Source organism: Etheostoma spectabile, chromosome 2 (assembly GCF_008692095.1).
Source record: "Etheostoma spectabile isolate EspeVRDwgs_2016 chromosome 2, UIUC_Espe_1.0, whole genome shotgun sequence".
Classification (NCBI taxonomy): Eukaryota; Metazoa; Chordata; class Actinopteri; order Perciformes; family Percidae; genus Etheostoma; species Etheostoma spectabile.
Window position 1 is genome coordinate 20700940 of NC_045734.1, and position 12881 is coordinate 20713820.

At 37.5% G+C, this 12881-nt stretch overlaps 1 protein-coding gene across 2 annotated transcripts in view; it reads right to left on the bottom strand.

Moving 5' to 3' along the window:
- The window catches only part of rbm20 (RNA binding motif protein 20), a 71970-nt gene extending 63465 nt beyond the window's left edge, over positions 1–8505 (bottom strand). For both annotated transcript variants that reach the window (XR_004334159.1, XM_032530000.1), the window contains exon 1: positions 7890–8505. Coding sequence is in view for 1 of the 2 variants with exons in the window: in XM_032530000.1 (XP_032385891.1) it covers positions 7890–8011 (122 nt within the window). In the remaining variant the exon portion in view is untranslated. The remainder of the gene's footprint in view (positions 1–7889) is intronic.
- Between the last annotated feature and the right edge of the window lie 4376 nt (positions 8506–12881).

Genomic DNA, 12881 nt, shown 5'->3' on the forward strand with positions numbered 1-12881 from the left:
CCTGTGTACAAAATGTGTGACTTTGCTGACTGTATAGGCCTACCTACAAGCCTGTCAAATATGGAACATTTCCTTTTAGACCTTTGTATGTCCAAAATCTCCTCATTAACTTGTGGGAAAGCATACTGACTTATTGCATCCCAGCATGGTATACCAGATGCAACAGAATGGAACTGAGGGCACTGCAGAGGGTCACTTAGGCAGCACAGAAGATCACTGGAACTCAACTACCAGCAGTCGACAACAACTTTAACACTGTCCTCTTAGCTGAGCAAGGTCCCCTGTGTATGTGGTTTATAACTTATAGAAAAGTCAAAGTTGTGCACTTAACTTAGACAGCAATGAAACAAAATAAATAGAAGTTTGTTAAGTAGCTCCTTCATGACAGTTGGTTTCGCAACAAAAATCAGTATGGTGTGTGCTTTTACACACTGTCTGCAGTGCTTAACAAAACAACTCTGTACTGAATCTGCCATGTAAAGCAGCAGCAACATTCAATCCTCCCTCTTCCCTCCCTTCACTATCTCTTGAACAAATTCCAAAAGCATCTGATTGATAACAAGGAGCAGAGGCCTCCTACTCATGTTAGCCTTGACAGAAAAAAATAGGACTGCAATGGCAGTATTGATGAGATCTTAAAACAGTGTCTGACTCACTTATGACTCATGGAACCTAATGGAGGAACTAATAATGCTGTATTCAAGCAAAGTGCCCACGTATCCCCAGCCTACCTACACTAGTACCTAGAGTACCTAATCAACAGAATGGTGAAAACTCAAGTGGACATTTGTGAGAAAGTATGTTTGTTCTTCTACATAGTTAACTCCATCCTTATACTTTCCTTCCAAAAAAAAAACCTTCACTTAAATTTGAATACATTAGTTTTTTTTAAATCTCACTAACAGGTTTGCCCTTACCAGAGTGGGGGTAGAGAGACATTATTTAGATTTTTTTTTTTAAAGTATGGATGTGGTCTGAGGAGTTCCTATGCCACATGATTTGGATGTGTGCAAAATTGTTTGTTGTTTTAAGATCTTGTCTCATGTTTCTGACCTTAGAACTATTAGAGTCCAAGGGCCCTGCCTGCAATGTTAAATGCACAACATTATGAGACCATTTAATGTCTCTGAGAATTAATAGGTGAAGGACTACAGTGATGTAATTTCCTCTTTCAAGTGTAAAATGTACAGAATTTTCATAGTTGTACGGACAAAAACTAGAAAACACAAAAAACAACATCCCCCAAACACATGAAAACACAAAAAACCAAAGTCACTATGCAGACACACAGACAAACATACAGACAAACACAAATTAAGAAATTCTTTATTCTTATCTCATCTAATCTAGTCTAATTTTAATGAGTCTTGCAGCCCGCTTCTAATATTTCCCAAGAGTCATTGCACTTTATTAGTTTCACATGAACAACCCTTTAAATTTAGAATGTGCCTAAACCGAGACCTTTAAACTCTGCCAGCTCACATATTTAAGCTTTAGGGAGTGGGTAGTGATGATGAACGAGGAACTTGTTTAATTTTTTCCTGTAGTTTGAGCTGAGGTCAATTCCTGCTTGATGTTCTAGGGAGTCAAAATGTCACAGTGTCACAACGCTTTGTCCTCAAAGCAACTTGAGTCATATTACAGCTTCATTAATGGCGGCCCCAGAAGAAAACGCGGAAACTGGGAGGATTTTAGCATTAACTGGTGTATCCCACTTAAACCTGCCCAAGTTATGTGCAAATTCCATTGGTAAATATATACAGATGAAAATATTTGACAATATTTGACATTGCTATATTTTAATGTGGATACAGTGTACAGTACAGTACAGTAGACATTTAAGCCTCTTAAACTCTGTCCACCGCCATTGTTCCAGATAGTTTACCAACTCAACGCCTGCAAACCCCCTTCCCCTAGGCCTAGGACATAATAATACTGTATGCTGCAGAATAAGACCAATAGAGAAAAATATACAGTACAGGTGGATATTTGGTGAAATCTGACATCCCGAGGTTGCACAATTTCTGGTATAACAGTTAAAAGAAAGTCAAATGACAAGTTTTCCTCAAACTGTTCTTTGATGTTTACAATAAGACAACAAACCAATCGAAACCAACCAACCAATCCATACAGAAGAGTTACAGACTAGTGTGCTGTTGTTGTTTATGAATGTATTTTACCGATTGTATGCTAAAATGGTTTAAGAATATGCTTTTAACAGTTTTGGCAATGGAATCATGGCATGGAACAATTTAAACTCAGAAGGTACAAGAGCTAGACGTCTTTAAAATTAGAAGTGGCAACCCTTGCCAAATAAAAAGTAAAACTATGTTAAAGTGCCGTGTTGCAAGTTTATGTTTTTCAGTTTTGATGTCACTTTAAATTAAACACAGAGAGATGTATGTACACCTGCCACTAGAATTTCATTTGGGCAAATAAATTGGAGGGAAAGAACTTACTTTTTCTCACGGCTAAATGTTGTGATTTAGACTGATGTCATGGGTGTTTTTCACAGAACAACCTTATGCTGATTTACTAATGTACATGGTACACCTAGATTTGACTTATGTCACCACGAAAGAGAAAGACTGGCCTCAGAGGCCCCTGCTTGGTGGCATGCAACTGTGAACCATTTAACATCAAGATTAGCCACAGTTGCTGCCACGTGTCAACACAGCAATGAACACTTGCTTAAGGTGGTGGTGGTGGTGTATGTGTGTGTGTGGGGGGGGGCAGTAACTATTATACTGCTTCTGTAGTTAACTGTACTGATAAGTGATACTGATAAGTGAACTGCTGCTGAAGAAGAGATAACATCTAGTTTCTGTGGAGGTTAAAGTAAATATCACAAAAAATCCTCCTAATGGTATTTCAAAATTTAGATTACATTTTAATTTTGTAGGAGGCAACAGACAAATGGACCATTGTACAGACACTGCCTTTTCTTTTTATACAACCATCTAACCAGTATAGGGGAACTTTGAACCACGTCTGAGTTGCAGGATTTAAAAAAAATAAAATAAAATAAATGTCTGTAACAATGAAATACTGAAATACTCACTGCATTTATTTTACTCGGGCCTTGTTCAAACAAATTCCATGGAGTTAAAAGGAGACCCGCAATATCACAGATCTGTAAAGCCGGCTTCCTAAGCAACCGCCACATCTAAGTCTAGACAAGCTTTTGGGTAGAGCTATATGAGGTGCGAGAAATCCCGCCAGATTAGCTCTTCTTAATGACCTTCGGTGAGACAGGAAACTCTCACTTCACCAGTCTGTTGAAGTTAGGGGGCCTACCTTTGGTGTTTTTTCTAACATTTTGAAATATTTAATCACATACCCAGTGAGACAGAAAGAGATAGTGGGTAGATGAATAGATCCCAGGTCAGTCACAGAACAAAACAAAAACATGCAAAATCACACCTCCCACCATAGGCAGAAAAATCCTCTTTTATGATAACAAACCTAAAGGTGCAAGATTCAGCTAACAACAAATTGTTGGCTTAAGAATTAAAAATAGAGTAACAGCACAAAAACAATTGCTTGTTTCCATAAAACCAGTGACAATGCCACCACAGTGTTTGTTTTCAGTCAGCCATGGTTAGATCTTAAATCAGATTAAATAATAATAATTAAAAAATACTGGGGGTGGGGTAAAAAAATGGGAGACAAATGTCTTCTTTTTGTAATATGGGAATTACACAATCATTACTTAGCTATCTGTTCTAACGCTTTTGAAATTGACATTAGACACAGGAGTGTTTTTCCAACGTGCCACAAAAAAGGCAACATAACCTTTAATGATTTATTTTATAGTGCTTTACAGCTAAATGTTCTCCCTTTACAATCTTGAGTGTCAGTAAGACAATATAACAGCATTTGGTGCCTTTATGTTAAGTCATTAAATGTAGGCAGCGGCTCCGCTGGATTAACAGTTCAAGAAAAAAACTCAACCCCGCAAACACAAAGTGTGGCTCTATATCAAAAAAGAAGAAGAAGTAACAGAAAAGCACAACTTAGTATGATTTACCTTTCCAGTGGCATTTTCCCACGTCAGTGTGCTGCTGAGGAGCTGCAGGGACTGTGGTACAAGGTAAAAATTTGCTTAGACAACTTTCCCTTCTGTGACATGCTGCCAGAGTGATATAGAGCCAGCAGGTGGGAAAGAGCGGTAAGATGAGGAATGGGAAATAGCAAAAAAGAGGGACGGGATGAATGTTACTGTGAAAATGTAGAGACAATTCACGTTAACCATGCTTAACTAATCTTTTGACCGCAAATCTGTTGAAGAACTATCCATCACAAAGAACTCATCACCAAACCAAAGGACAAACAAGACTATAACTCTAGCTACGTGGATCTTTCAGTACCATCATTATTCATCATGTCACGTGTCTCTGACTAGTTTCTACTGTTGATCTTGCTTGCCTGAGTCCACAATACAGTGCTACATTAAAAGGCCAGTGGATTGACTGACTTGCTTGTTTGTCTAGCTTTAACCATAAAACTTTCACTGTTTATTTCATATTTTATAGTGTAGACATTGGTTCACATGCTTAACAGTCACAGAAAGTTAGCTAAGTGTAGACAGACATGCATGGTAAAGCAATGGCCAATGCATATTACCTTCCTTAGGAAAAACACAGAGTACCTTTTTAGATCATTTTAATTTATCCTATTAGGACTAGGGAGTTACAAGTAAGTAGTTCTAACTTGAAGTAAGTAACAAGTAAGTAGTACTGCCTTGTATTTTACCCTGGCCCTACGTTATCTGCATTTCAACCTGAGCTTATGGCTTTGTACTATGGATTTTTACTTATAGTTATATTAATAATACAAAATACACTACCGGTCAAAAGTTTGGGGTCACTTACAAATTTCCATTCCACTCCATTATAGACAGAATACCAGCTGATCTGAGTGGGGGGCTGATCTTTTATGCAATATCTACAATGCCCATTATCAGCAACCACTCATCCAATGTTCCAAAGGCACTACTACTACTAATCTGATATCATTAAAAAAAAAAAAAAAAGACAACTTGGTCTTAATATTTGATGGTATGTTCAGAGAATGACCTACACATGGTTCATATCACTTAAGGGCAAAACCTAAGAATTTAAGACCACAACTTTTCTCCTGTAACAGTATCACTGAAAAGACCCTGACGGGTGTTGAAACGTCAACTATGATTACATTAAAACTCTGACTCAAACAAAACAAACAAGGTCCTTGGTATTTACTAGAAAAAAGAGGATCTGAGAAAACTATAGGAGATTGTTAAAAAAGGGTGAGTGTTAGGAAGCTTGTCCCTCCAAGCAAATTGCAATTAAACTGTTTATGTTCAACACAGCTACTCCCTCTGGGCCTATTCGATTTATTATATTGGTTTGTTATATCCACATGTGATATTGTTTGAATATAAATTTGTATTATTGTTATACAATGTTCTGTTAATTTTGATTTGTTTATTACATTTTTTTATTTGCCTTTTTCTATCTACAACATCCATCAATGTTGGAGGATTTTTCAAGGTGGGGGATCTCTCTTGGAGCAGCCTAGTTTCTCCCTTTCAGATTTTCTCATCAGGCTTTTTTTTTAGAGAGTTTTGCGTAGAAAGCTTGGTCTAGGCCAAGGACCATTGTTAACATGGGCCTAATAATACTGGGCCATATAAATAAACTTTACTTAACTAGAAAGTGAAAAACATGTAGGATAATTAATCATTAAATAAAGTAATACATCTATTACCAATAGGATAATACATTTTTTTTGCTTTCTTGCATAAAGCCGAGCTGCATTCCTAATCTATTAATTATGGATTTTGAAATTCTTGAAAACAAGAAGGGTAAACGATAGGGGCTGTCGTATGCTGTACAAATTATAAAGCCCCTTTCACAAAAAAAGAATTAAAAATAAACTAATAAAATAAAATGTACTTGATTTTACGTAACTAACTACAAAGTCTCAAGTATTTTTAATGTAAAGCCAATAGATTATATTGGATGTAACTGTATTAAGTATATTATGTAAAAGTACAGCAACTAGAGTAAAACAGACAGATATGCAATTACAATTTTATAATAGCATAAACATGTAATTTTGTGTAAATGGCTTTGCATGCATTAACAGACCTTTAAACGAAAACATTTCTTATACATAATCTTAGAGAACCTTGCTGTAAATCAGATGTGGCGGCACATCCTTAATTAGGCGATGATCTAAATTAAGCAGCAGACTGAAAATCCATGTATGGACTGCTGTACCCTTTTACTTTGTTGCTTAGCAAGTTATATAATAAAATGATGCCACAACAACGCTAAATACAAACTCGCAATTTGCTCTTAGTCACAATCACTCCTATGTCCTTGACATGTTTTAGACCAATAAAGCCAGCTTCCAGGGCCTCGGGGAGCATCCAGTGTACATTAAACCACACAGTTAGGCTGCAACGAACTACAATGTCTTAAACAGTGACAATCGGATGTTAAAATCTCAAACTTGTGCCCATTACTGCTGTAATGTGGACAACAATACTAATTCATAAAAAAACGAACAAAAACAATTCAGTCCTCACTTAATACACAAAGCTGCAAAGCACATTTTTGTTGCATTGCAAATTAGCTATGGCCTTTGTAAACAATTTTATTACATCACCCAGTGCTGAAATATAACGAAACTGACAGACTGAATGTAGGGCCTCGACATGTTTTTATGGCAAGAGGCCTGACTTAAATGACTTCACCAGATGGAGTTTTGTTTTAGAGACATTGCGCTGTGATTTCCAAATTCTGAATAAACAAATGGTTGCCAAAATTTAAGTCTTACATGACAAAAAATGGTATGTTCAACATGAATTTGTTTTATGTATGCAGTACACAGTGACAAACTTATTTTGGATCATTTTAATGTAACTAAATGTAACTGGACTGTTCTTATATAGTGCTTTTCTAGTCAACAACTACTTAAAGCAGTTTTACATAGTACAGAAACCATTCACCATTCACACGCTTTCATACAAAAAGTTAGCCAAATTAAAAAAAGATTACATAGCAGCTAGTAGTTTAGTTAATTATATTAAATGTACAAACAAACATTTCTAAACCTTATGTGATCGGTGTTAAAATATGTGCTTGTGACATTTTTGTATTGATATACTCTAACTTTGAAAATTATATTTTATTCTTCTTAATGAACACAATGCACGCAATAGTTGTACAAATTTAAGATAAGATTCAACTTTTCAACCTGTCTCAAATTTGTGTCTTTGACAGATTTGATTTTGTGGCAGATAAAGTTAAGAACATGAGTTCTTTTAAAAAGTGTATAGCCAATTTACATTTTCTGTTTAAATAAAGCCTAGTCACATTTAAGTACTTAATACAAGAAACAAATTAACAGTTATTTGTGCAACATCAGATAGTTGCAAGGATGTATATGTATCACAGTTTATAATACAAATTACTGATTGTCTCTCACCTATATTGAGAGTTCAGGCCAGTCTTTACCTAAAAACATACACTTTAATGCTATGTACAACTTGACATTAAACTTTAAATAAAAACCCATACTTTATGAGAAACATCCAAATTTTTAGTTCTGAGACAAACTGCAGATTGTAGTTTTATTGATCTATAATTCAGACCAGACACACTGCGGGAGGTTTTATACGGGTGGACATTCCAGCACATATATAATTAATCTTTCAGAAGTACTTACTTAATACCCACCACCACAGCTACATTTGGAAGTTACAGTGTAATCCTAAATACCATCATCCAAATCCCTGTGGAACATATTGGTTTTTTTTCTTCAGCCATGTGAGCACCAGGGATGTGCTTATACGTTTAACACCTGCCGATTTTGTGGTGGACATAACGTTCTCTTACCTCTGCAAGAGTTCACTCGTTGTCTCGGGGGGGTATCCGCCACTTTGTCCTTTTCCCAGCATTTTTGTATGGCCTCGCTTGACACTGTCAGTGCTACTTGTCCGATCCCAAGCTTGCTGCATGGCAAAACAAACTCCCTAGCACCACCTGCAGCCTTAACAGCCCGAAACCTCCCCAAACACTCCCTTCAAAAATAACTACAGCACAAGACCGCCAGTCCTGATGAGCCAACCTTCTACAGCCTGCTCTGTTTTTCTCTTCCCTTACTGCATGGACAGATGACAGAGAGGCCAGCAGGAAGGAAAAGACCGGCTGCTGAGCTTTTCAGCTAGTCCTGATCGACAGCAGCAAAGGCAGCTGAGCACTCTTTAGCTTCTTCTCTCCAACTCTCTTTCCCAATGAACTACGCAATGTACACCTACAAGACTTTCCTTCACTCTTCTCTTAAGTGTCAAAAGATGGGGAAATCAGATCAGAGCCTCTTCAAAGGAAAACAGGAAGGTGACTGAGTGAAGTTTGAGGGAGAATAACAGAAGAGGTGGGCTCATGGGACAGCAGAAGGGGGGTGAGTTGAAAGGGACCAACTGGGAGTCCCTGCCCGGGACAGCTCCACGCGGCAACAGGGAAAAGAAAGTCGCTCCTGCCACAACTGATTATCACCTCTACAGTCCCACACAAACACAAACCCTCAGACACACACACACCCTCACATAGTCTGGCCAATGAAGGGAAGCACTGGGGTTCTGGGAATGCAATCAGTCACTCAGTAGGTGTCGGTATCAATTTAGCTGCTGAATCATTGGAGGGGTCCGATCTCCAGCCCCTGTAACACCGTGTCAGATTATTCACATTTTGTAATGGTCTGGCAGTCTGAGGTTTCACATCTGTGAGCCAAAGGGTGGGGCGTGTTTGGTAATAAATCACCATTAGGGGAAGAATAGTACTGAGTGAGAGCACATGAAGGATATACCACACCTCAAAAGGAAGAGACAAGGTCTAGCTTGGTGTTGCCAGGTTGGATTTTGTATTATTTATTTATTTTGGTTTGATAGGATAGGATAGATAGACTGTCATTTGGCAAGGGGAATAATATTGTGACTGGGACAGACTGTTTCCAAAGGATCAGTCTTAGAATCTGAGGTCCCATGTCTATTTCCAGAAACCGAAACTCTGTCTCCACATAGAAACATAATAATTTGAAAGTAGATATTCGCTTAAAAATCATTTGTTTGACTTAGGATTCCCCTTTTAAAGGTTACCAGATAAGATAATAAAAAAGAGCTAAAAAAATAGCAAAGCTACATAGATTATATGTAGCCAAAACACAAAGAACATTTGCTACTTTGCTTCAACCTAGAAAAGTGGTGTAAATTTGATGAATGGATTTTACAAAGTTTTTTAATGTGAACCAAAAACTAACAATTGGCCTAAGTTCACATAACGCAACTATTCTAATAGTATAATTCATAATTACTTTATGAATCTACTTCCTAAATGTACAAAGATGAGAGAGACTGGGTGGAAATAAAATAACTGGAAATCCTGGTGAGTTCTGAGATGAGTCCCAGTCCTGTCACACACACACACACACAGACACACACACACACACACACACACACACACACAGACACACACACACACACACACACACACACACACACACACACACACACGTGGTTGGTGCATGCGTTACAGCTAGCGGCTATTAGGGAAGAATAAACACAGGCGGCAAAAACAGTCTAGCAGTCAAAGTTGGGCAAGCTAAAAAGTTGCTTTGCATTCTACAAGTTTATGGTCAAATGTAAATGTGTTGTGTATTTCAGAGTTACTGTCTAGGGAAATTGTTGATCAGTTCAAGTCTCAGCCGACTGCAGACAAAATCACATTGTCTCTCTCCCAGCATTGCACAAGGCCCTGAATCATACATCATGGTAAAGCATTTTCTTAATCCACCAAGAGAGAAAGCGTCTCCATCTTCACATTGTCTGCTTTGATGATGAATGGCAAAAGTCTAAACATATCTGACAGATTTCTTGCTGACAACCACCAGGAAACACTCGCTAAGCATTGCGTGTTTGCAATCATGTGCATATAATCATGTGACTCTACATAACAATCCCCCAATTTATTTTTGGCTCTGTGAGAAAGCAGATACCACTGTAACATGAAGTGGCTTTTATAATGGTGCTCGTCTGAATGACTCAGTATTGAGCATGGCAGTAACAGAAGTGAATTACAATTAAACAGTTTGTCCAGTGAATGTCCAGCTCTTTCAGGACCATCAAAATCCACATCCCCAATACAATAGTTACTTTCACACATGAACTGGAAGATATTTCTCGTACACACATTTTTAACAGTGTCATTCTCACCATCTTCTCTGATATTAAAACAAATGAGTCACTGCACTGTAGCAATATAAACCTAACCTGTATTTATACCTAAATACAGTACACACATATGACTTTACTGCTGCTAATCCAACCTTTAAAAATTATCACAGTGACACCTAAGTGAAAGAACTTGAGTCTGTGTGTGTGTGTCTGTCGATGTACTGCCCGGATAAAAATGCTGTCTAGTTCTACTCATTATGGTATTAGTAGTCAATGAGAATATCAGTAAAGCCTTCTCACTACTCTAAAAGTGTGCCATCAAACCACATTTCCCATAATTCAGCGATGCTTCCTCACAAGCTAACATTAGTACAGTCGTGTGAACTGAGAACATGCTGAGAAGTGATCCGTCATATTCAGTGTAGCCAGTTTGGTTGAAATACGGAGTGATGAAAAGTCATTTTTGATGATTGAGAGTGGCAGCAAGAGAACTAACCAACAACAAAGTGTGGAAGTCGGAGTCACAACAAGACAAGAGAAGCCGGATTTGCATATACATCTCTCCGCTGCAAAAGGATTTACCTGAAGCTAGGTGTGCAAACAAGTGGTTGCCCTTTTCTACTCTTGTACTAAAATCCCCACTGAACACTTACATTACTCAACAATTGTCTGTAAATGTGTTTTAAGTTGTTTCATTCTTTCACTTATTAGTTCATATACTGAAGAAAAACAGTTTAAGCCTTTTACTTCCGTTGCATAGTTTTTTTTACAATTGAAATTTTTGATTCTATGTTATAGGAATTCATCTTTGGAAGAAATCAAATGCTCAGAATATTTCAGTTTTCTCACAAAACATCCAACCATCCTCTCTAGCACTGCTGACACATACTAAAAATAGGAATGTCCAGCCCTACTCGATGGACCTGCATGTTTTGTATGACGGGAGAAGTTGTCTCTGTCATCTGCAAATATGTGATTAAATTTAACTGCCTGAAATATTGTAAATGTCTGTATAGATTTGTTTAAATATATTTTGGAAATAATCAAATCAGACTTCAAAAGGTATGAGGCCATAACTGTGTGTGTGTGTGTGTCTCACAAAATGTGTATGTGTGGATTTAGCAGTACAGTATATCTTACCATGCATGTATACATTATATGAAAATGATGAGGTAATTAGAGTGTCTCTAGTTTGATGGGGATAAAGGGAACAGGGAAAGGGTTTGTGCTAATCTTGTTGGATGAAAAATGTCTCTTTACCAGTATCACCATTATATTTTGTGACACAACAATTTAGTGGAACAAAGACAACCCTAAAAATCCATTCTATTTGCCAAATACCAAAGTAAGACTGTGCCAAGTAAGAACATCTCCCTTTCAAGGTGATCAGTTTTCCAGAAAATGCTCCAAGTGCAGCTGGGAATGCCACTCTAAAGCTGAGCATTCCCATAAAGATGGGAATGTTTATTTTGCAGTGGCTATAATCTGACATGTGTGAAGCCATTAACCAGGCTTAGTCTGTTAATTTAAACTATTCCTAATATTCTACCTTTAGCCTCATTAGAGTGAGACCTCCATGTTAAGAACTGGGCAGGCAACAGTATGTGACATGCCAAAGCTCACAAATTCATTCACAAACACATGTGACGCACTTCTATACACACATACACACTGAAGGTCATACGTGGTTATGGTCATTGCATGAGAAGAAGGTATCTATTTCAGCAGGCCTCTTTTATTGTGTGCCCACTCGAACAGGCACACCAGCAAGCAACAATGACATACATAGTTTGTGTATGTTTATCATCAATAGTGCTTATCTAGTTTTGGGTTGAAGTGCTTTAAGGTAATTTTATATTTTTAAATGATTGATTTCTTGTCAAACAGAACAAACATTGTCTCTCAGAAGTGTATACTTTTCTGGTTGAAAAAGCCTTTGGCAGAGCATTTACCCAATCAAACTAAAATTTACCAATGATCCCATGTCAAGAAAAATGTTAGATTTCTTGCTATCTCATTAAAAGGTTTTGCAGTTTTCATTGCAGGTTTTTCTGTCCTGAAGCTGCTTGGTTTAAAACACAGCTTCACTTCTCTCATGTTATGAGTGTGCCAATTGATCAATTTACAGATGTGTAGAATCCAAGCATGTGCATACATCTACAGCCTGGAAAATATAGACACAGAGTCAAAACTGTTTGTCTAAATTACTACAAAAAAACGTTTTGCACTACAAACATTGGTACCCTCGTGGCTAACCCAGACCTCAGAGAAGTCATGACCAGCTATCAGCATTTGTTCATGGATCCAGAGAACATATGACCTCATAAAACCAGCTTAAAAAAGAAATGAGGCACCAGCAATCACTGACAACAACAGCTTGTAAATTCTTTTGACAGCAGTTGCATTTTTTATTGTTGAACTAAAATAAACAGTGACACACAGCCATGCCACAGAATCGCTATCATCTAATCACGTGACTGGCTTTACGAAGCCAGTAACAAGGAAAAGTAAAAAGCCCGTTTTAAACAGACAAAAATAGAAGTGAGTTTATAAACAGCTAAAGTTTTATAGACATGAATGACACTAACACCAGCAATGGAACTTGAGTCAGATCCTGTGTAAATGGATTTAGTCCCAAACCTGAGAAACTTTAAACAGC